At 39.2% G+C, this 26,077-nt stretch overlaps 1 protein-coding gene across 5 annotated transcripts in view; it reads left to right on the top strand.

Annotated features, from left to right (window-relative positions):
• Positions 1 to 9,212, top strand: part of cpne7 (copine VII) — a 36,235-nt gene extending 27,023 nt beyond the window's left edge. For all 5 annotated transcript variants that reach the window (XM_076882923.1, XM_076882916.1, XM_076882924.1 and 2 more), the window contains 4 exons: positions 1,902 to 1,953; positions 2,308 to 2,441; positions 3,296 to 3,532; positions 4,696 to 9,212. In XM_076882923.1, coding sequence (XP_076739038.1) covers positions 1,902 to 1,953; positions 2,308 to 2,441; positions 3,296 to 3,532; positions 4,696 to 4,848 — 576 coding nt within the window. In that variant the 3' untranslated portion in view covers positions 4,849 to 9,212. The remainder of the gene's footprint in view (positions 1 to 1,901; positions 1,954 to 2,307; positions 2,442 to 3,295; positions 3,533 to 4,695) is intronic.
• The last annotated feature ends 16,865 nt before the right edge of the window (positions 9,213 to 26,077 follow it).

Genomic DNA, 26,077 nt, shown 5'->3' with positions numbered 1-26,077 from the left:
CAAAACAAGTAACAAGTAGTTGAGTTGTATTATTTCTACACATTTCATTGCAAAATCTTTGACCTTTTTCATTTTACTATGAAGTCTTTCTTGGCTGTAACTGCTGATACTCGTGATTAAATGTGTGTTATTTAAATCTTAAATACAGAAGAAAAAAAACTTCCAAAGGTTTAGTCAATAATGAAATTAGGATTGTTTTTGCACGTACATCTCCTTGGTTTGCCTTTCAAACAACCACGATCTTCATTTGCATCTGGTCTTGGGCCAGTTGTTTTCTTCCAAGTGACCTCTTATGTGCTTCCCAGGTGGCCGGAAAGTATCCTTGATTTTTAGCTTGATTGTGACTGCCATTAGAGCCACCTGCTGAATGCAAACTGCTCAGGAGTGAGTGTGGCACATATTCATGCAAATAATCTCCTGACCACAGAGGCACATTCACAACAACTAGTGCAGTATTTTATACGATCAAAGGAACAAAAAAAATGTTACGAACACTACAGTTTCTTTAAGATTGTAATATTAATGTCTGACTGTCATACAACAGTTGGAATAGCTCAAATGAAACTAATAATATTACCAGTGCCTAAAAATGCTCTGTTCCATCTAAGTGTCTCTGAAAGCTATATGTGAACCAGAGGCACAATCAGAAGCACACAAATGGACCATTTAAAAGGGAGACGGCTGTTAATAGCATTATTAGACATTATAATGTCATTAATGTTACACTTGGGTGTTGTACTGCTGCGTCATGTGAGAAAGTCTGTTGTTAAACACTCTACACTGTGACTCACTTCAGGCTGTAAATCACGTTATAGACGTGATTTACAAAAGTGACGTTAAAAAAAAGTAGCCAGCTGGAGAAGAGTCAGTTGTCACTGATCTGGCTGACAGTTGGTGCCTGTGGGAAAAAAAAAACAGTTTCTTGTGAGAGGATGGATTGAGAGGGGGATTTTATTTTTGCCAATTAAACAGCTTTGAGATAAACAAAATGTATCTGACATTTGGATTGCAGGGAAAAAAACATTTAAAAGAAGAGTGGGTGCAAAGCCTGTTTTAAAAAAAACAGATATTAAGCACGTAATACATGCTTTATGCTCATTACTGTATAGTGTGACGAATAATTGGTTCGGGATATGTATACAAATAGCATAGATAGACTGCACCATTATGGGACATACGCAAGCCTCGTTAAAAAAACAATACGTGTCAAATTTCGGCAATATTTGATGAACATTTTAATCACAACTCTTGATGTTGTTGTCTGTTTACCACCTGATCTGATCTAGTTTGCCTTTGACTAATCTTAGGAAATGCAGTATTTCCCCTTGATTAGTTAAAAAAAAAAACCAAAACCTAATCCTCTTGTTGGACAACCACGCGATGTGAGTCACTATTATATTTACCCTGTGTCTTATTATCCTGCTGTCTTGTGTTTACCTTATATGACTTTTCCATGTGTTTCCTGTTTTACTGTGTGCATTATGTTTTGTTTCACTTCCTGTGTCAGTAGTTAGATTTAGTTCAGCCATGTACTCACCTGTTTCTTATCATCATCATTGTCGTCCCGGGTATTTAACTGCTTAGTTTCAATCAGTTCGTTATCTTGTAATTTTCTAAGCCAAATGTGTGTTTCCCAGTCCAGTCCAGTCCAGTCAGCCAGTTGGTCCATTTGAAAAACTGTAATTTTTACTGGAATAACATGAGCACACAGAAAACTTGTCTTCAGTTTTGGTCAACTGCTCTTTTTGATTCTATTTAGATCAAACGTTTGTATTCACCTAACATTTTTTAACAGAATTGCAGTAAAAAACAAAACATGGAAGTAAAAAAAGGTTCGATTTCTTCACCAAATCCTAAATTGGAAGCCTTTCACACTTTCTCCTCTCGTTCCCCACTCACAGGTGTCCCATGACTTTGCCATTAATTTCAACCCAGAGGATGATGAATGTGAAGGTAGGTTGAAGGGCTTTGTTTACCTCCACTGATAGTAGTAGAAACAGCATCTACACCACCGGTAAAATAACACAAACTAATTAGGTGCAACCATTTCTGTCTCTCTGTAATTTTGTACTTACTTAAAAGTTAGTGTTTTAATGTGATAATATTCATGGATTTCATAACTGATTGGTTGAAACCTAAAGTGTCCGTCTTCAAATTGTGAAAAACAACAACAAAAATAATTCAGGCCAAGTTTGTTAGTATTCAGCAAATGAGTCATCTGACTGTACACTTCAGCCTGGACTTGTTAACTGACAGGTGTAGGTACCTGTGATGATGTTTTCTTCAATCCGCTCTTGCTTTGATCAGAGATCCAAGGAGTGGTTGAGGCATACCAGAACTGCCTTCCTAAGATCCAGTTGTACGGCCCTACCAACGTTGCTCCGATCATTAACAGGCTAGCCAAGGTGGCGGCAGGTGACGGCAACATTAAAGATGCTTCTGTGAGTGCACATTTTTACTCTTTTTTTCTTTTTCCTCAGAAATATTTGGTTCTTTATTTTATACGGCCTTTTTGTTTTTCCCGGGGTTTCTTTTTGCCTCCCAGTGAAATTCCTCAAGACAACATTGCTAATAGTAGTAATTTCCTTTGGTCCAAAAGAAGTAGGAGCCCATTATAAGACAAGTAGTACTTTTTAAATCATACAGAGCTGTATTGACAATATTTCATTCAACATATTTTGATATCATTTCCTTTTTTGTACAGCAGTTAAAGTGTGTCTAATAGAGTTACTTGCTGCTCATGTTTCCTAATGCTGAGAGTAAAGACTCAGGATTTTGATCCACCGCCTGCACAGACATTGTGTTCTGAACTATTACACATACTGTGATTGCACTGACCTTCATTATAATTTATTCCTAAATGTCAGTCTGCCTTTTGAACAGTAACAGCAAACAAACTTCGACTCATTGGACCAATCCGAAGTGTTTACAGTACATTGTTCCATGTTAATATCCTGGGTCCATGCTGCTCAAGTAATTACACACTTGAAATTAATTTTGCGCACACGGACACACATGTGGTGTCTCTGCTTGTGATCTAGTTGTTCTTTATCTTATGCTCTTTTTTTTATTATTATTTGTTTTGGACTCTGTTGTTTTCTATGTAACATTTTTGACTAACTAACACAAACACATAATCTTTTCTACTCAGCAGAGGCTGTAAAATGATCCAGAACAGCATGAAAGGCCTCCTTCAGATGACAGCGCACACTGAGCTTAGAACCACATGTTGCGGTTGAAATGGGTTAACGTTAGCATGGATTAATTCACAGTGAAAGGTTTTATCTTCTTCCAGCGATACCACATCCTGCTCATCCTCACGGATGGTGTAGTGACTGACATGGCAGACACACGTGAAGCCATTGTACGAGCCTCCTACCAGCCTCTCTCCATAATCATTGTTGGTGTGGGCAATGCCGACTTCACAGACATGCAAATTTTGGATGGAGACGATGGAGTCCTACGCTCACCGAAGGGCGAGCCGGTCCTCAGAGACATTGTGCAGTTTGTGCCCTTCAGAGACTTCAAAACGGTCAGTCCTTCTCTCCATCTGTCTGCTTTTGTTGACTTGTTCAGGATTCCTTTCAATCCTGCTCTGTGTGACTGCTTAGCATGGGATGCTCTCAAAAATAATAATTATTATAATTTTATTAAGCCCTTGTCATTTAAAAGAATAAACAGGCAGCTTTTGCTGGTTTTTCAACTGCTACAGATGGCCATCATGGACTGGAGGAAATCCAGAAATGTGCACACACGAGAACGGTTTCTTAATGTTGTTACATCCAATTAGTAATTTTTCCGATGTATAATTGCACCGTCTGTTATAGATCCTTGTTCATGTCTCCCTATTTTCTGAAAATATGCACAGAATACACGGAATAACGAGTTAATGCATAAACTAAATAAAATCTTTTCCTGACTCTGCATTCATCTGATAGTACACATCAGCCAATTCAGCCACAACCATCAAAACGCCATATGGTAAATGGTAAATGGCCTGTATTTATATAGCGCTTTACTAGTCCCTAAGGACCCCAAAGCGCTTTACATATCCAGTCATCCACCCATTCACACACACATTCACACACACATATCAGTGAACACATTTCAAAGTAATGTTGTTCATTGCTTTGCTGGAATTACAGAGATTCGGACAGTCAATGCAAGAAGACCTAAAGCTGTTCTGGCCACTTCTGATGAATCAGATTCATTTTAATTTACTTACTGCATATTAGGTTAGTGTTTCAGTCTGAAACTATCAGTTCATGCAAGTCACTTAAGTTGAAAATGAATTATAAGATATGTTGCCACATTTATGTTCCTGTAATGTATATGTATAACTTTATGCTACTGTGCAACTGTAGATTGCCCCTTAATAGTAAGAAAAACACGAATAAATCAGTGGCAATACAGTAAAACAAACACTGCAGGACTTATTATTTTGGTTTATGTAACTCCTGGGAGTGAGACAGAACAGACTTTGTACAGAGTAATGCACACAACAGGTGCCATCTAATAGAGGTCTTACTCTGACGTACTTTTAAAAATTTGTCTGAAACAAAGAACATCATTATTGCCACCAGAGGCTCTAGATGTAGATGAGAAACCTTATAAACTTTATGTTCCTTATCACAGATTAAAACAATATTTAACAATTGTCTTAACAACTCCAGCTGTTCTCTAACTTTGTTGCAGGCATCACCTGCCGCCCTGGCCAAATGTGTTCTGGCAGAGGTGCCCAGCCAAGTAGTAGAGTACTTCAGCCACAAGGCCATCTCTCCTATGAGTCCTATGAGGGACTTACCGACTCCCATCCTCAGCCCAGTTGCCACCACTCCAACAGAATAACTGCACACCCTGTTCCCGCGACCAAGCTTTGACCACAGCATCAGTCTGGCAAACTGAGAAGGATGCTTGTCTCACTTTGGACATAAACTGGAGAAAAAAACCTTCTAAATGTGTTGTCGCTCGTGTATTTCATTTTTCAAAACAAGCAAAGTGTTTACACAAGGACGGTACTACAGAGATTGTGGGTTATATTTCTGCGCTCAGTGCGGATTGAGCACTCGTCTCTGACTGTGCAAATCGACCATCCAGCTGTTTCAGCATCAGGAGTCCTGGAGGATTTTTTCCCCCCATGATTTTTATGCATGCAGACAAATCCCTTAGTGACGATCTACTGATTGCGGCAGGCTTAATATTCTTTGTTGCCCATGAAGTTCAGCTTTTTCCCCTTATACATACAGTGTGTTCAGATATTGTTTTGGAGAGGTACTATACCAGATGATTTCATCGCAATTTGATTGTTTTAACTTAAGTATGGACGTGTGGATGGTTTAAAATAGTTAATAACAAATAAACAATTTGCCCTGCAAATCAAAATCTGTCTGCAGAATTGGCCAAACAACCCATGACCTGACATTGGAATAAATGAAAACGGTTGCTAAGGCTTAAAAGCTTTTTTTTTTCTTCCAAAAGGCAGCAACCATAATCAACAAATCAAGAGCAGCCCTCATTGCAAATGCAAGAACTGGCACTACTACTTCTTGGCAAACAAAAACAATTAGTGCCATGTGTGATTGACAGTTGGACTGTACAGGTTGCCAAATGTATGTATCCTGTGTAAAATAAGCGTCTAAATAACAGCTCTGAACCATTTTCCAAGAAAACCTGATGAAAAAACAGCAGCAATGGAAATATCTTTGTTGAGCGCTCTCATGCCAGACTTGTTCATCTTGAACTTCTGTGAAACTGCAAGCGACATAATAACTTCAGCAATCTGCAATATTTGCTACAGCTTCAGCTCTTGGTGTGCTTTTTCAGTTGTAACAGGGAGCCGAAAAGACAGAGCAAGACAGGAACGGAAGATGTGTTTGGGTGGTTGTGTAGTAGCGAAAGGTTGTAAGGTGCTGCCTTTTCTGCGGGTATCCGTGAGCAAAGCTCGAGTAACATACTCTCAAAGAGCTAATCGATGACTGCGCCCTATTTTTGGTCTCTTGTCTAGTGGCTACGATGTAAGCTGTGAAAGTCATGCTTTTTGTCGGGTGAATCCTTTCCCTCTGAATTGTCCATCTTTGTTTGTTGTCATCTCTAAACCATGCAGGTTGTACTTTCTGCAGTGACTTCTTTTTATAGATATATTTCCGTTCCTTTTTTGTGCTGCCTTTTATATGAAATATAATTCTACTTGATGTTTGATGATAGATTTAATGGGTGAGAAAGACAAGAAATGAAAGCACAAGTGAACCATTAGCGCTGTTATGCACAACTTAATATATCCATTACATTTACATCACATAGATCAAAATCTAAAACAATAGTATGACTGGTCACCAAATTTCCATTTTCTTCAGCGTTTCATAATAATAAAAAAGAAAAACGTCGATCCATGATAAACTGTTCTTTATTTCACTTCCATCTAACTCTTGCCTGAAGGTTTCCCGTTTACTGGATGGAGACCTTTGATTTTGCTGTTCTATTGAGCTTCACAATGTTCAGTATATAAAATACGTAACCTTCATTTTTATTTATCCTGCCTGAGCTTTGTCAGATTGTCTTCATATTGTTCAGAGTGTAGCCCGTAACCCGTGTCAGTCAGAAAAAGCTGTCATGTTTTACCCTTATTACTAATGCTACAGTGCTTAAAGCACAGTCTCTAAACTGAAACGCTTTGCAGCAGAAAAACAAGTTGCTGTTTTTAAAAATATATATATATTATTATTGTTCTGTGAATACCTGTGTGGATATTGCAATCTAAAGAAGAAAAGAGAGACTGTGTGTTTAAGCTACCGGCAATTATTTTTCAACGAGTGTGCAAAAAGTCAACAGCACCAGATAGTCCTTCAAAAGGCGTCCTCTTGGCATTTAATTAATTTTCAAGTGTACAAATAACCTTGACAACAAAAACTTTTGCCTAATCAAGTAACTATTTCCAAGAATGCAGATTTCACCTCAGCATTACATTTTTACTGATCAACACTCATTCAAAAGATTTTTACGTTTTGAATGAAATCTCTCCCTGGACTAAAGAAATCCTATATTTTTCTTAGTATTGTGTTCTCCTTTGGTATTCAGTTGCATATGCAAGGTTTGCTTTAATGACAGTGTTAATAATTACAAGTTTAAGCCCCACAGAAAGTGTTAAATTCCTCATTAATCATCTGATGACCATTGCTTAAAAACGTGATCATACAGTAGTGAGTTTCAGTAAAAATAAATAACATGAGCGCTCCACGACTGTCAAGCTGGATAATGTGCAAATTATACTCTAACACGGTTTGGCTCTTCTTTATTTGACCCTGTACTTCGTATATTTATCTACAATGGTGCATTTGCACTGTGAATGATTCTGAATGGTGACAAATGCACTTGGAAAGAAACCACTCTGTCACTGCCAATAAATGTACAGGAAGCAAATTAAGTCTTTACAGCTACTCCATCATGCACATATCCACTCCAAACTACAAATACTAGTCAGACTTTGATTTGTCCTCTAGAGTTTAACCACCCTTCCCCAGACACAGATTATTGACTTCCCATGAAAGCACCTAAACACAGCTACCTCTGCTGTCAGCTGCTTTTTGAACTTTGATGATCAGCTATTGAGGATTCTTCTGTCACTGTGGATCACAGGATGAGACCTATTGATTCAGCAGGCCTTGATTCAGAGCCGTACTCGGTTACTCGAATGTAAATAATCCTGGAGGGAATTGCGTCTCACAGCTGAAGCGTAGAGCCATGTTACCAGTTTACAGCGGGGTAGGAATAAATGCAAAAATGAGGAAATTCTCGGCTGGAATAATCAGCATCTGAAGATTTTGGCTGGTTATTCAGAAGTTTTGACTTTCCTGCATGATGAATAATTGTTTTGCTGTTCATGCATCTTAATACAGTCCTTATTATTCTCCTGTGAACGATTTACAGCACAGAAAATGTTGCCATTCTTGGATAATTACTGTAACAAAAAGCATTTTTTAAGAGATTTTGTCAATGAAGCAAGCTTTGTACTTTATCATAATCCTTTAGCTGCCACTTATTCTAATGAAATATGGCAGGAAGTGCAGATATCAACTAGTATTTCTGTTCCTTGAGGGCAAACCAGCTCCCTTATTAATAACTAGAAGACATCCATGTTCATTCTGTGATTTGTGCCTTAACGTGGCAATACGCTTTTTGTCCCCTGTAACTTACAGTATCTCACTCTACGCGACTCTGCCTCAGGTTATGAGCTGCTCCGGCTCAAATGGTTCATTCCCTTATACCTTTAACATTTGCATGGGATGGGATTTTAAAAATGATCAGTAATTAACCACAGAATTCAGGCTAAACGTTATCCCTTATAAGCAACTTTAGTTTGCTTTTATCATCAACAATGCTTCATGGCTTATCTAAATTACAAGGGGTGTTTGATGGTTGTACAGCAGTGATGGATGGGTCTTCTATGCTTCACCAGATTTTCCGCAAACAAATCTTCGAAATCTTTACTCAAATCAATTAAAGATCCTATTCTGTTTCCATTTCCTTTTAACTACAATGATTCAAATATGGAATGCTGAAATAATAATTGTGCGCTTGTTTGCAAGAACTGCCCTGAACCCAGGCATCATCAAGGCTCAACAAACTTAATTCGATTTTTTTTTTAAATAAAATAAACGGCATTCTTATTCTAATGAGAATTTATCTACTGCACCATAATGGTGCAATCAAGAGTTAACTAAAGCAGTAAGACCGCAGTGCATGTACCCATCTTGCTCTGCAGATTGGAAAAAAAAAAAGCTGTGAGGAATTCACTGAGCTACTTATTCTCCCTTATCTATTCTTGCACTATTGTCAGACAAAATTAACAAGTCATAGGTTTTACACCTCCTCGTTGTATCGGAAATTTCCCATGCACTCTCTCTCTTTCTCTCTATCTTTCCCCTGCTCAGCAGAGTAGGGTTTACAGTCCATAACTGTAATATGAACCTGGTGTAACTGCCGGCCCCGTGGCCAACAAGGATCCCATGCATCATTAGTAAATATTTGATTTCTTTAAAGGGAAAAAAGGGATTTATTGCATGCATACTTTTATTGTTACGCTGTGCTGTACAGTCATTCCTTTGGATTTTATGATATGCTAATATGCAAGCCTGCATTTGCACAAACCTCTGTTCCTGTAGTTTATGCTCTTTGTCTTGCAGTTAGGTAAATAAATCTCATCATTTAAGTGAAAATGTCTCTGGGGTTTATTGTAATTAAATAAACGATTAATTACTGAATGATTCAAATCTCGAATCAGCATTAATCTGTTTCTTTTGTCATCTAGCTTCTTCTGATCCTACTCATATATTCCAGTGATCATCTCACAAAACATTTCCTCGCCTCACGCTGCCACACAAGCAGGATGAAAAGAAAAAGCGATACTGATGTGCTTGGTAAAAAGTAGGTTAGGCTATCAGCTACACATTTGCTTTGTGTGGTTTGCCGATGCTGTGAGTACCTTGCATGGAAAGAGGGACTAAGCCTACTCTTTAATTCCATCAGACAGCTCCTTTCATTTAACGGCTATTGTTGAGAGCACTGAATAACGGTTGTTTCCATGGTGACACCTACTTGTGGGGAGACGTAGACCTTCATTTTTGTCAGATTCAGGGACAAAGATGCAGGATGTGGCGAGGACTCTGGCAGGAGGTCATCTGCACATGTTTTATGAACGAAGGAGGGGTTTGATTGTGATGAAAACTGTTTTTATCAAGGCCACTAAATGTCCAGGATGGCTTTGAGCCTCAGGTGGGCTCTGAGTCCAGTATAGACGGCTTTTCCTTCTCTCGCTGTCGGGCTCTCTTCTGCAGCCCTTTTTGTGCCTGGTTGACTGATTTATGGCCACAATTAAAGAACACTCACCATCGCTTAACATTCACTGGCAATAAAATCAACAACAGGCTTGCACGCTGGGACAAGGTGCTGTTGTTTAGTGAAAGCAGCTCATTGCCTCCATGTTATCACATTACTTTTAATGCCTTTAAACTCAGCTGGGCTTCCCTCGCCCTGGTATTACTTGGAGGTCTATCTGGAGGTGCTGCAAAAGAAGTAAGGACAGGAGGAGGACTCATTGGTTGGTTTTATTCTCAGTGGCTGGTTGCCTATAATGAGGAAATGACTAATAAGTGATGGAGAATGGGAAATCTCTAGTAATTAGCTACTCCCCCTTCCCCGAGGGAACAGTACACACCTTTGAAATGCTTCCAGTAAGCTTACCCAGTGTTATCGCTCACATGCCCGTTATTCTCCTGTTACTTTGTGCACATACATGTATGTTTACGCATAGACATAGACACAAGTTAAAGAATAAAGCTGTTAATAATGCTTTTGTGAGGAGCACCTGTGCAAGTTACAAAAAGGAAAAGCAATTCCTACGATTACATTATATTATCGTCAAATGATGCCGTGTTCTCGGGCACCAGCAGCTTTCTCAGCACCCTTGGTCGATCATGCATGCAGAGAGCCTGATTGAAGCGAGTCTCTTCAAACATGTCAATAGATGAGTCATCTGGAATCAGGATTCAAGCATCCTGATAAGGAAGAAGAAAAGACACAGCGCCACAGAGGAGAATGAAGTTTGGATTCCGAGTTCAATTAAATTCACTTTGAGAAAATGTTGTGCAGTCAAGCAATGTCATCCCGTGGTCCTGAATCGTGCCTCATTTGTTATCGCACTCTCCCGCACCCTTGTGCCGTCCACTGACATTCTCTCTTTTCATTTCAATTTTCACATTTATTTTGCAATTCAAGAGCCATTGTTACTGCTTGGGAGAAAACAAAAAACGTTCAGCATTCAGAAACTATCAGCATTCAGTGTAAGTTTTCCCATAACACAAACACTTAATGTGAAACCCCTCATCATAATACTGTGAGACCTTAGGAGGCTGCATGCTTGAGATAAATGCTAATGCAAGGATGACAATACAGTCATGGTGACAATGCTAATATACTTTTAGCAAGAAATGTTTACTAGGTTCATCCTCTTTGTTTGCATTTTCATACTAAATATGCAAATTAAACAAAAAGATGCAGGTGAATTGGATGGGTAGGTCATTAATTTCGCAGGTGTGTTTGTAATAAATCAAATGAGAAAACTGCAATGATGACAATTGCGGGAGATTTAAAGTTAAGGGATCACTAAAGTTATTACACTTTCATCTATCCAGTCGACCCTTATTCAATCTGAAGAAATCATGTGTGGACAGTCCTTTTTTGTTCAGTGACATCTGTCAACACAAAAAGAAAGGAGATAAAGCACAAAGAGAAGAGGCATTATCACAGCTGGTTAAATAAAAATCACGGAAAACTTTCCGTTTACTCAACATGGTCAGTTAGACAAGATAATTAAAATGCAAATTAATATGAGTAACCATAACAAATTGCAAATAAAATAAATATTCCACCCATCCACTTTTTTTGTTTCTGCTTATCCGTTGCTGGAGCCTATCCCAACCGAGAGCCTGGGTACACCGTGGACAGGTCGCCAGCGCTCATTTTTACACCCATGTCCAATTTAGAATCACCAATGAACCCAACAGGCTGTCTTTGTACTGTGCGGAAGAAGTAACTATTCGACTGATAAACGAGGTAATTAAAATGTGAAATAAAATACAGTGGCGTGAAACTAGTAGAGGTGCCCTGATTTAAAAAACAAAAACTTAAAAGAAAATCACATTTGTAAAAGGTTTGAGTGTATTGGGTTTTGTATTTTTCCTACTGGAGTCGGGAGAAACGAAATTAAAAGCAGCCTCTTCATGTTCAGAGCTAAGAAGAATCTGAAAGGTGACGTTTTAATTTTCCAGTAGGGACTGGTGCCAGTGACTCTCACATCTCTCTTTAAGCGAAGCCCACCTAATGTAATTATATGTAATGAGATGATATGTACTGTAGGCATTGTCAGGTGTAAGACACATAAGATGTTAAGAGGATACATGCCTATAAATCATCTCCGTCTAGGCAAAATGCCCCAAGAAGGAAGCTCATTATACAAAAGTACAGTGTCTCCGTGCCACAGCCCTAGATCCATCTACACCTCTGACACCAACAGATATAGTCGTATAAATTAGACTCCCTCATAAAATCACAACTTTAACTCTTCTTTCCCACCGGCATAGCGTCTCCCTTCCCTCTCACTTCCATCCTTTCAGCTTTACTAAAACGATGTGAGAATCCTACCTGCAATGGAGTCACACAACCGTGGCGTTATCAATACAGAGATCTAGATGAGTTAGAGTGGGAGAGCCTTCTTCCAGTCTGTCAAGATTTTTTATTTTTTCACCTATGCCACCCTTTTTTATTTCTCGAGTAGCGTGAGCAGACGTGATCCTGGATCACTGGCTGCTTCATTTTTGTTAAAAGTAAAAAAAAAAAAAAAAAAAGGAAAAATACTGTAATTAAAGGAGCAAAAGAAAATACTGTCCTGATTCTTCTGCAAAGGAGGTTTTGTCTTTGGTAGATTCTGTCTGTAAGCATGACAGCTTAACATGTTTTGAATGAGTCCTGATAAAACTTGTAGGGGTGTAGATCAGGGGTCATGTTAACAATCCATTAAAATTTGGCTACCGTGGTCTTCATGTTCAACTTAATGATTTATTGAATAAAAATGTATTCTTACAAATGTATAGTGTTTATTGTCAACATATAAAAAGTTGACGCAGTTGACGTCTAACCTTTCCTTCAAGGTCAATAAATTGATTTTAAGGTCAACAGTGACTTTTTAATGATATAATTAGAATACATGTACTATAATCCTGAATAATTATTATTTCTTATATATATTATCTCGGGGTCTTGTTCGCGAATGATGGGAGAAGGGAGCCGGAGATCGACAGACGGATTGGGGCTGCAGCTGCAGTAATGCGGACACTGCACCAGTCCGTCGTGGTGAAGAGGGAGCTGAGTGTAAAAGCGAAGCTCTCGATTTACCGGTCGATCTACGTCCCTACCCTCACCTATGGCCACGAGCTGTGGGTAGTGACCGAAAGAACGAGATCGCGGATACAAGCGGCAGAAATGAGCTTCCTCCGAAGGGTGGCTGGCCTCTCCCTTAGAGATAGGGTGAGAAGTTCAGCCATCTGGGAGGGGCTCAGAGTAGAGCAGCTGCTGCTCCACATCGAAAGGAGCCAGCTGAGGTGGTTCGGGCCCCCTGGGCGCCTCCTGGGTGAGGTGTTCCAGGCATGTCCCACCGGGAGGAGGCCCCGGGGCAGACCCAGGACACGCTGGAGAGATTATATCTCTCGGCTGGCCTGGGAACGCCTTGGTATTCCCCCGGATAAGCTGGAGGAGGTGGCTGGGGAGAGGGAGGTCTGGGCCTCTTTGCTTAGGCTGCTGCCCCCGCGACCCGGCCTCGGATAAAGCGGATGAAGATGGATGGATGGATGGATATATATATTATGAGTTGTGCTTTGCTTTTGTTTTCACTGGACCACACGCCTTTTAAAAGTATGTTTAAAAAGAACAAAGAAGACATACAAGGTATAATACTGTTCTCTTAAAAGTATATACTGCATAGAGACAGAGCTGCCTTGGTGGAGGTTTTCTTGTTTGACTTTGGACTTATACTGAATTTTATCAGGACCTGTTGCAGTCAGTTTTTGTGTTTACTCATCCACCAGACACAATGGTAACGCTCACCTGGGAATGTGCACACTATGCTCTCACAAGGCATAAAAAGCACTGGGTCACTTTTTCTGACTCTTTTCATAATAAGACGACAGACATGCTGGAATACTGCTTCACAATTTCATTGGGCAAAGGTTACTTTGGGTTTTTGCTAGATTATGTAACTGAGGAACCTGAAGGGTGAAAAGTAATCTATAGAGGAGCTGCAAATATTCTGCTGGGCTGGGATGATTGGCAGTTACGTGCTAATCGGGTTAAATAGAGCGGTGTACACATGCTCGTGCTAATTGTTGGAATCAGCAGAAGAGCTGTACAAATGCAGAAATGTTATGATGTTGACTTTATAATAAAAGGAATGGAAAGGTGAGCCGATGATGCTGTTCAACACATTATCAAACAGTTCAAGTTACACTCCAGTGCACATCCACTGGCCACTTTATTAGGCATACCTGTTGTCAGAAGTATTTAATCAGCCAATCACATTTTAGCAACTCAGTCCATTTAGGCATGTGGACATGGTCAAGGCATGGCTATTAGCGCCAGATAGACTGGTATGAGTATATCAAAAACTGCTGATCTACTGGGATTTTTCCACATAACTGTCTCTAGGTTTTGCAGAGCATGGTGTCAAAGCAAAAAATATCCAGTCAGTGGAATTTGTCTGTGTAAAAATGCTTTGTGTATCCCGAAGGAAAATGGTCAGACTGCTCTGAGCTCATAGAAAGGCAACATTAACTCAAATAACAGGTGGTTGCAATCAAGATATGCAGAAGAGCATCTCTCGATGTACAACATCTTGAACCTTGAACTAGATTGGGCTATAGCAGTAGACCACACAAGGAAGACACAACTGTCAACTATGAGCTACAGCTGGTGAAATAGGTGAAACTAACAAAAGAATATAAAACAAAAAACAAAATAATATATAAAACAAATAAAACTAAGCTCTTTAGTACCACCTGAGCATTGTTCAAATTGTACAACCCACATCAGCTGAACATTTCCACTGTGCACCCATCTTCTGATAGCTGTTTCTAGCAGGCAACATGTCAGAAAGCTCAAACTGGTTTCTTGGACATGACAATGTATCTGCAGCAGCTGTGCGATACTATTGTGTCAGTGAACCCCTACTATTAAGAATCAAGGCAGTTCCAAAGTCAATTGAGGATCCAACCTGTTACTGGCAAAACGTAACTAATCTCCAGTTAATCTTATGTCGAACATAACTGATTTCTATTGTGCTATACTTTTAGCTTAGTTTCTCCCATCAAAACACTGTATTATATTCTACTGTTTTGGGCATTTTTTGTATATCAATTCATCTGACAGAAAGTGTAATGTTCATGTTAAAAAAAGAGAATCCCCCTTTCTCACTTTTGCGCATTGGCATTTAAAAGTCAAGAAAAGAGCAAGAAATGCCAGTATCACTGATAACACTCTCAATCCTCACTGAAGCACACTGCAGGCAAAAGAGAGTAAAGCACATCACAAATGAGCTTTACACACACACACACACAGACACACAGACACACACATATGGTAGTTCGATGGTAGGGAACAAACTACCAGAAGGCAACGTTGCAGACATAGAGGGCAGTTACAAGTACCTGGGGATCCCACAGGCAAATGGAAACCATGAGGAGGTCGCTAGAAAAGCTGCAACCACCAAGTACCTGCAGAGGGTCAGGCAAGTCCTAACAAGTCAGCTGAACGGTAAGAACAAGATCTGGGCTATCAACACCTACGCCCTGCCTGTGATCAGGTACCTTGCTGGGATAATAAGTTGGAAAGCAGGAGATAGAAGCCACTGACATCAAGACCAGGAAACTCCTAACCCTGCATGGAGGGTTCCACCCCAGGTCCAGCACCCTGAGGCTGTACGCTAAGGGGGGGGGGGCGATGAGTGTCAGCAAACATCCACGAATACATCAGTAAGATGGCCCCAACTGACCGCGTGCTCAGTGAATACCTCAGGCAGCAGAAACCCAAGAATGAGGAGGAACCATCAAGGACAGGCCCCTGCACGGTATGTACCACCGGCAGATAGAGGAGGTGGCTGATATTCAGAAATCCTACCAGTGGCTGGACAAAGCCGGACTGAAAGACAGCACAGAGGCACTAATCACGGCAGCACAGGAACAAGCTCTGAGCACAAGATCCACAGAGGCCGAGGTCTATCACACCAGGCAAGACCCCAGGTGCAGGCTGTGTAAAGATGCCCCAGAGACAATCCAGCACATAACAGCAGGGTGCAAGATGCTAGCAGGCAAGGCATACATGGAACGCCATAACCAAGTGGCCGGCATAGCGTACAGGAACATCTGTGCCGAATACGGCCTGGAAGTCCTGAGGTCAAAATGGGAGATGCACCCAAGGGTGGTGGAGAATGACCGAGCTAAGATCCTGTGGGACTTCCAGATACAGACGGACAAAATGGTGGTGGCTAACCAACCGGACATAGTGGTGGTAGACAAACAGAAGAAGACAGGCGTAGTGATCGATGTACCGGTTCCAAATGGCAGCAACATCAAGAAGAAAGAACATGAGAAACTTGAGAAATACCAAGGGCTCAGAGAAGAGCTCGAGAAAATGTGGAGGGTGAAGGTAACGTTGGTCCCCGTGGTAATCTGAGCACTAGGTGCGGTGACTCCCAAACTAGGCGAGTGGCTCCAGGAGATCCCAGGAACAACATCCAAGATCTCTGTATCTGGAAGTCCCACAGGATCTTAGCTCGGTCATTCTCCACCACCCTTGGGGGCGTCTCCCATTTTGACCTCGGGACTTCCAGGTTATACTTTGCACAGATGTTCCTGTATACTATGCCGGCCACTTGGTTATATACAAAGACCAGGGTGCATCTGTGGTTCACCATAAACCTGCAACAGACAACCTTGAACATGCATTTTTTTATGTAGCAATTATTTGATATTTCATACACATTTCTTTCCAACATAAGGTCTAAGATGGAAAAAGCTTATCATGTAAAAAGATTGATTTCTTTGTCAGGTTATGTGATTCAAGTTCTTTTTTCTCTTGATGAGCTGTATTGACCAGAAAATTACACTGCAAATCAAGTTCTTCCACATTTATTGATCTCAGCGTGTATTTACAAGAGTGAACGCTATTCCTACTCATGAGGAGAATCCGAAAACAGCACCAAGGTGTGTTTAAATTGGGTTTGTGAAGAGGCTGCATTGATTGGTGATGTCACTGAGCTGAAAAGAAACCTTCTCAGAATCTCTAAATATGTTTGTTGTGAGGTTTGGGTTCAAACCTGTTTTTCACAGGGCCTCTATGACACCTGTTTATGGTTGTGTAATGCCATTTAGGAAGCTAACAGAAGCTAACCCTTTACTTATGTTAAATTAGCATAACTTCGATCTTTCTACTGGGCTGTTTTTTATTTGTTTGCTTATTTTTTGTTTGTCACAGACTCATGATGTATTTTGTTTTGCACCTTTTTTGCACCTTCCCCTTTAAGGATTTTTATTGATCAGGGATGGCAACAACTGCCTGCTGTCTTTCCTTATTGGTAGAGTTTCAATTGCCTATATTTCCTGAAGTTGTATAATGGGAAACACGACAAAATATTAATATCAGAAATGTCTTTTAATAGTTTAGGAGTTAAATTTATTGTGTAATAAGTCACTAAGTCTGTAATAATCCCTGTTTTCACAGCATCGGTTTTTACAGCAGAGAATTTGAAATAATTATATAATTCACTCTCATTTTTCTTGGGTGTAACCTGGTTGTTATTATTGCTGATTACACGAGAATCAGAACTCTGAGCTGAGTAATAAACACGCAGTTCTCTAATATTTCTTATAGCCTTTGATAAAACGTAGTCAAATAGATTTTTGTCATCTTCAAATATTTCTTTGACCATCAGTCAGCCAGTCAGTACTTTAAGCCACACTTCTTCTGATTGAGTTTTCTGTTCACCTACTGTCACTTCAGAAGAATAACTCTCACCTGTGACTGTGACATCACCTTAAATTTCCTGATAATCAGTCCCTGCAGCAGATCTGTACATTCTTTCTTCTTATTTTCTTGTTTTCTGTTCATCCTTCCCTGCACCTCTACCTTTGCCTGCTCTCTGTGTTTTGTGACCATGAACTTGATTTTTGTGAGTAAAGCTTACTTTTGCTTTCACAAACTGCCTCTCAGGTCCTCTCAACTAAACTCTGATACACTTTCCAAAAAGCTTCAGTGCTTTTAGCGGATTGATGCTTTTAAACTGGACTGAGCACTTGTTTGCAAAACCACGGTGAGAAATTAACATATAAAAATAAAAAACATAATGCCTTGCATTCATGGTCTTTGTTTTGAGTAAGTGAACAATTTACAGCCTCCAGTGGCTCACTGCCTCTGCAGGAGATAAATTGGCTTAATTTTGTCCATTGCCCAGCCTGCATGGCTCCATTGTAGACTCCAGAAAAAACATAAAACAAGCTACTAGCACACAGATGCCAATAACTCTTCCTCTATGATACATGAACAATAAAGGAGGATACCAGTAAGTTCCCTTTTTTACTACTTGCTTTATTTAACTTTCAAATCTCAGTAAAGCTTTAGATCACAGCCTGCAATGTACAACATAATTACCCCGGTGTTATGTAGTAATCTTTTGTTCAAACTGTCTACATATGGGAGAAGATGTGAAGGTAACAATTCAGAATTTAACAAAGAACCTACATGGATTTTATGGCTTTTTCCTCTTTTTTTCCTGAATGAGCATTCAGTTATGTACAGTCACAGCAAAATAAGAAAGTACACACTCTTTAACGTCTAAGATTTTTTGCAGCAGGGCGTATGAAAAATAATCTGTTCTTAGCAGGTCTTAACATTAGATAAATGCAACATCAGATGAACAAAAAACATTTTACACTGTTGTCATTATTTTATGGAAAGAAGCAATGTGTGAAAAACTAAGTACAACCTTACTACTTCCATCAAGAGTATAAGTAACAGACAGGTGCTGCTAAGCAAATGCGCTTGATTAACTGGTCATCAGCAAGTGTGACTACACCGCTCTACAAAAGCAGAGGTTTGGGCAGTTTGCTGAACTGGAACATTCAGGTCCATGTGAGCACAATGCCAAGGACGACATACATCAGTGATGAATTTAGAGGAAAAAGTTGCCACCCATCAATCTGGGAGGGGTTAAGAGGCCATTTCCAAACAATCAGAAGTTCATCATTCTATCCTTAGAAAGATTATTCACAAGTGGAAAACATTCAAGAGAGTTGTGAATCTCCCCAGAGGTTGAAATCCCAGCAAATCCCTCCAAGGTCAGACTGTACAATGCTCAGAGAAACTAATAAGAGCTACGTCTCAGACCCTACAGGCCTCAGCATATTAAATGTTAAAGTTCATGACAATTAGAAAAAAGCTGAACATATATGACCGTTTTGGAAAAGCTACCAGAGAAAGAAAGTGGAGAAAGAACAACAAAAGAACAAAAACAAATAGCTTAGCTTAGCTTGCAAAGTTGTGCCTGAACAAACCACAACAATTCTGGAGGAATGTGCTTTGAACGGATGACACCAAAGTGAGAGATGTTTAGCTGTAATGGCCCGCACTGCGATTGGACAAAACCAAACACAGCATATAAGCACAAATCAAATGTCAAGCATGGTGTTGGAGGACTGATGAGGCTTGTTTTGCAACCACAGGACATGTCACCTTGCTGTCACCTTGAGTCATCCATGAACTCTGTGTATATACCAGAGTATTTTAGAGTCCAGTGTGAGGTCATCTGTCTGATGGCTTGATCAAAACTGGAATGACAATGACAATGACCACATTGCTGGGATCATTGTCAAGGTGTTGCAATGGCCCAGAAAACTTCTTCAACCTGATTGACATGCTGTGGTGGGATCTCATGAGAGCTGTGCATAAATAAATGACCTGAAGCAATCCAGTTAAGAAGACTGGGCCAAAATGACTCCACTGTGATCTGAGAGATTATTATTTCAAATTATTGTCTCTAAAGGCGGTCTTAAAGACTATCAAATCATTATTTGGTGTTCTTAATTTATCACACATTGCTTCTGTATTCTAGAAATAGTTTTTCTTTAATTAATTTTATGGCCTGCTATTATGTCGTAATAGGTAAAACTTTAGAACAAGCAGAGGATTTATGCTGTTTTTAGTGCAACCAAGCAATGATGTGAACGCTGGGAGTAAGCTAGAAATAAATTTGTATCGTACTCATTAATTTTACAAGTGGTTGCCAGTCAGTACCATTACAGACAACAATATGACCATAAAACAGACCCAGCTGTGAAGATTGACTTCTCATCTCACCGATGATCATCAAGAGGCAGACCGCATTATTCGTTTATATTGCCAGGATACTTAAAATAATTTTAATAATTTAAAGTATACAGTATATTCATTTCCAACAAAGGTCCAGGGGAAACTATATTTTCATGCATCTTGTCGGCTGCTGAAGACTGCCTTAGCTTTTTTCAACACATTACTTCATTACAATTCCTCATGGCAGATTACACCCACCCTCGATAAGATGTTTTCGGTGTAATTAAAAACTATTTTCAAGTGTTTTCAGTATTGAACATTTTTCCACAACTCTTATAGTCAGCCAGCATTAAAGTTCCTAAAGCTGTAATTTCCCCTTGTTTTATCTCTGTGCACAGCCCCGTTTATCAAGGTGAATCAATTTAAATATAGCAAGATAAAACAGAAGGTTTGGATAACAACACATATGTATGATTAATATACTTCTGTAAGAGAAAAGTGTGTAGTTTGTTTACTTTGTTCCTTGATGCCAGCAAAATCAAAACCTTTTCTAGTTATAGAAGAGATCTCAGATGTTGTTCGTGGGTTCTGCTGGAGCCACTCGCCTAATATATAACTCTCTATATGTATGTAGATCTCTAGTTTTATGTAGTCTTCTTGTTACATTACATATAGCTTAATTTACTTCTCTCTCTCCAATTGGTATCTTAAAACTTACAACATTTTTTTAGATACCTGCTCATGAGATTAGCTACTGTTGTAACTAATTGTCTTGTACTGTTACTGATTCAAGCATTCCTTTCTACTCAGAAACAAATATTAGCTTAATGACAGCCTTCTTTTAATGCACTCCTAGCACTAAAGCCTGCTATGACACTAGCTGTTACACATATATTTATATATGCCACCACATATATTCTAAATGGTGTAGCAAGGTTATTTATCAGATCATTAAGACAATCACTGATCTAAAGTCTTTTACATCACTATGATTTTTGAAAAAAAAATAAGGAAGGAGTAAAAAACACACAATGAACTTAATTACAGAACATTTTTAATGGACACGGAAATCATCTGACCTTTATGAATCGTCATGGACGCTGTTTACTTGGAAATACAGTGGGAGAAATAATTCTTTGATCCCCTGCTGAATTTGAAAGTTTGCTCACTTACAAATAAATTAACCGTCTTTAATTTTTTTGGTAGTTTAATTTTAATGGAGAAAGACAGAATAGCAACCAAAAATCCAGAAGGAAAATCCACATTTAATCATCCATCTATTAAAATAAAACTATCATAAAAATTTGAATCTTAAGTTTTTTTGTAAGTGAACAAACCTACAAATAGTAATTCTCAAAGTCTGTATGTTTGTTGCAGATTGTCTCTAAACAGATACCGAAGTTCCTTTTTGATATCTGTTTATATACAAGAAATGTATTATTAATTAATTAAGCACAAGTTTTTCTTTAAACAATGAACCCTGGAGGATGTTCTGCATTATTGATTATTTCTTAAATGCTTGTGGTGTGGACTTGGAGAAGGCATTTGACCATGTCCCTCGGGGAGTCCTGTGGGAGGTGCTGCAGGAGTATGGGGTGTCTGGCTCATTGCTACGGGCTATTCGATCCCTATACAACCGTTGCAAGAGCTTGGTTCGCATTGCCGGCAATAAGTCGGACTCGTTCCCGGTGGGTGATGGGCTCCGCCAGGGCTGCCCTTTGTCACCGATTCTGTTCATAATTTTTATGGACAGGATTTCTAGGCGCAGCCAAGTGGCGGAGGGTTTTCACTTTGGTGGCCTCAGAATCTCGTCTAGAGACGAGGCTGCTTTTGGCGGATGATGTGGTTCTGTTGGCTTCATCGGGTGATGACCACCAGCTCGCACAGGAACGGTTCGCAGCCGAGTGTGAAGCAGCGGGAATGAGGATCAGCACCTCCAAATCTGAGGCCATGGTTCTCAGCCGGAAAAGGGTGGAGTGCCCACTCCGGGTCGGGGATGAGTTCCTGCCTCAAGTGGAGGAGTTCAAGTATCTCGGGGTCTTGTTCGCGAGTGATGGGAGAAGGGAGCCGGAGATCGACAGATGGATTGGTTCTGCGGCCGCAGTGATGCGAAGCTCTCAATTTACCGGTCGATCTACGTCCCTACCTTCACCTATGGCCACGAGCTGTGGGTAGTGACCGAAAGGACGAGATCGCGGATACAAGCGGCTATTAAAGGGCCAAGAAAGAGTGCAGTATTAGATCTTACTGGAATAATACAGATATAAGTACCCTTTGTGACAGTTTAAAGTTGATTGATGATCATACAAAATAATCTAAAGCCACAAATAGACGTCGTTAATACCGTTTTTTTATTTTATCCAAAAACTGATGATCATCACTGATCACTGATTAACACATCAAAACAACTGTTGTGTGATTGATTGTTGTTGTCATTTGGCGCTATATAAAAAATAAAAATTGAACTGAATTGAATTTGTGAGTCTTTTATTTATAAACCAAAAATAAGAGGTCTTATACACATAAACAGACATGAGCACAACATAAAATCACAGGAAAGGTCGAGAACGGTTGCTTTCCTCCTTCATACTTGGTTCATGTTGTAGCAATCATTTTTAGTTTGGAGCTAATAAGCTGTTTAGAACTTACTAAGCTGGTTAGTACAGCTTTAGGGTGTTTTATTATGTGAATATACTTCAGTATAATAAGATGCCAAATAAAATAATTAGTCTGTCACAATATGTGACCTGGATAAAAAAAAACTATTTAGAAAATTGCAGAAAAAATACTCATCTACACTGAAAATTAAAATTATAATTACAAGCTAAAACCTCAGATAACTGTAATGTAATTAAGAGGGAAAGGTTATCTCAGGTCACCAAACCTCCATCCAAGTATGTAAAAAGTCTATTATAACAGAGCTTGCTCTTGGTCATAATGGACATTATGAGCACAGGCGGAGGTTTTTTAATTGTTCTTTTGACCTTTTTAGATTAAAACTGATCCTGCTTTTTTTTCCTGGCAGCTTTTTTGTAGATATAATCAACCTTTTGTCCTAATGTCAACATTATGTTTAATAAAAAGAAGAGCAGTATTACAAGTGAGGTAATGCTCAACAGTGCAAAATAAAAATCATGGGAAAAATTAAACACAAATAATAAGTGATAATGAAAAAGAAAACATTAAAGTCGGTAAATAAAAAGCAAAGTGATAAAGATTACACTGACTTGCACAAAAAACTGTGCTGTGGTATAATATTGATTATAAAAGGTTCGTTTTGAGTAACAGCTAACATAAACATCACAATTCATGCTGAAAACTTGGGTTGGCTTGTGGTGTAAAGTATAGTTGTGTTTATATATCATAAATTAAAGTATGGTTTAGTTTTACATAGATACTTATATACTCTATATGGGCAAAAGTATCAGGTCACACCTCTTAATCTTTGAGTTCGGGGGTTTTTGTTCCCTTTGTCATAGCTTTATAAAATCAAGCAGCTAGCTGTGCACGCTGCAGGTGGGCCGTTGTAAAGCAGGAATGTCAAACTCATTTTACATTGTGGGCCACATATTTCAGTTCAATTCAGTTTTGTTTATATAGTGCCAAATCACACTATATGTGATTTGGCACATATATAGTGCCAAATCACAACAACAGTCGCCTCCACGCGATCTTAAATGGGCCAGAACAGTAAAACTACATGATATATTAGTGTGTGTGTAAAATAAAATTTTTGCTAGTTTACTGTGGACACATGAATTAACAGTAACTTTAAGTCATTTGATTGTTTTTCTATTAGGTAATTTCTTTTATGTCGTATGAAAGGCAGTGAGGGTGGCAGTCTTTATCAACAGGAAAACCTGTAAAAATTAAAAGTTCAAAATCTATCTGTACACTCCTTCACCTTTCTATAGCTGTCCAGTTCAAGTCTTTAGCATCATAAATAGTTTACAGAAGCTCAAGTGTGATACTGTAACATAATGCCACCATTTCAAATCTTTATATTCCACAATCAGTGACAGATTGTGTAAACTTACAGAGTACAGAGGAGCTCAGGGCATTAAAGATTTAATAAATGCAGAGCTCCAAACCTCCCCTGGCATTAACATCTGCACAAACACTGTGTGCTGGCAGCTTCGTGTATGGGTTTCCGTGCCTGAGCAACTCCTGTAGATGCAACTCATAGGTGGTCCAGGACTTTTGTTCATACAGTGGATACAATTCAAAAACCAACTTGTAGTGTTGATATATTGAATAAAATAATATTAGATCTTCCCTGTAACGGATGGTTATTTCATCATTTATATGTAATTCATGTTGCAAAACTAATAACAGGGTGAGGAGTAAATATTTGTTGTTACTGTTACAAATACTTACAAATGCTGTTGTGGGCCTGACAGGGAGAACCTTAGGTAATGTTAAAAATGACGGATAGTGATAAATATGGGCTTATAGTATTTACTTGATATGGATTTACTCATATATATTTTACAATTAGATTCAGTTGCTTGCCTCTGTGATCTGATGAATGCTGGACCAGAGCCGTCAGTGCTGCACTCTCTAAACCTAACAAATGTTCCCCCAACAGAAGGCTAGTAATATTTGTTTTGATTTTGTCAATAAGACAGAGCAGTCTGTCTTCTCCAAACACATTCGTTGTCAGAGTAATGCAGTGCTAGCATTTCTCCCTTAATTTCCTTGAGCAATATGAGGAGAACAGCTTCAAAACAAGACATTTTGTTTAAATGGCCACCAAGTTACCACTGCTGACAAAGGTGCAATCCATCAGCACTGAAAAACTGCATAAACACATCTGTCACCCTTTTTCATGAACGTGTCGCTATTAATCACATTCCCTCGCCGTATTGTGGACGATGTAATCAATTATTACTGCTATATATTATCATTAATGGACACTTTAAAAAAAAACTTGCATGAAATTAGTCTTTTTCCGGAAGGAGAGATATAAGTGCGAGAATGGTTTGAAGAATAACTGAATTAATTTGACATGGTGCGGACAATAAGTCGAAAAAATCATTGATAAAACTTCACAGTAAGCGTTCATTAGAAATATGAGCATGATGTGGTCTGAATACTGATAGAGGAAAAAATGTGAAGAGCTATATCAGACAATAAGGCACATGGAGTGGATACAGTGATGACCTTGGTTGAGGTACCAGTAGTTCTGAAAAAAGCTGAAGCTAAATGGATCGGAAGGTAAAGAAGTGACACTGAATCGTTTCACACAGTCTTCATCAGGGAATAGTTTGCTTAGTAGATGTTCAAATTTATTTTCTGTCCCTCTCACTCTTCAGATTTTTCCATCATATGGCAGCTTAAAAGTTCATTCTTGATCAGAGACATTACAGTGCTGCTTCAGGTCATTGTCTATCTATTTATTTAATTTTGTCACGATCCTGGGTCTCTGAGTCAGCGTTTTCAGTTTACGTGTTGAGTTCTTAAGTTATTCCTTTATTATGTTGAGTAATTGGATTATATTTTGGTTGCCTTTAGTTTCATTATGTTTCACTTAGGTCTTCTATGTTAGTCTGTCATATTTCTTGTCTTCTTGTCAATGTTGTGAAGTTGTATTGTCATTTCTGCTTTGCATTCTGTTTCCTGTTTTATTTTGAAGGTCTGTGTCCTATGTCAGTGTAGTCAGCTTTGCTTCCTTTGTCTCCTTATGTCAGATTAGTGTCAGCTGTTTCCCCATGTGTTTCCACTTCCCCCTAATCACCCTTGTGTGTATTTAGTCTGTGTGTTTCTGTTCATTCTTTGTCGGGTTGTCTGTTGTTCATGTCATGTTCCCCATGCCGTCTAAGGCTATGGCCACACGTACCTGGGTATTTTTGAAAATGGAGATTTTCCGTTTTTGTTTTTAAAAAACATCCCGTCCACACGTGCAGTTTTGAAAAAATATCTCCGTCCACATGTAAACGCCAAAAACGAAGGCAAACGCTGTTATGAACATGCCAAAGCAACAGGCGGCGATATAATCCGAACCGTGTGGAAATGTTGGCCAATCAGAATTCTAGAAGCCAGGGCGGGAAAGAGTACAGAAAGATGGCGAATAGAAGTAAGACTGAGTCGTACGTGTGGACAGACCATGAGGTGGAATTATTCCTCGACCTAACACTGGAAATACGGGGAAATACGCTGACATTCACGCTCTTTT

The sequence above is a fragment of the Maylandia zebra genome, linkage group LG1 (genome assembly GCF_041146795.1).
Source record: "Maylandia zebra isolate NMK-2024a linkage group LG1, Mzebra_GT3a, whole genome shotgun sequence".
Lineage (NCBI taxonomy): Eukaryota > Metazoa > Chordata > Actinopteri > Cichliformes > Cichlidae > Maylandia > Maylandia zebra.
This window is presented reverse-complemented; position numbering and strand designations above follow the sequence as displayed.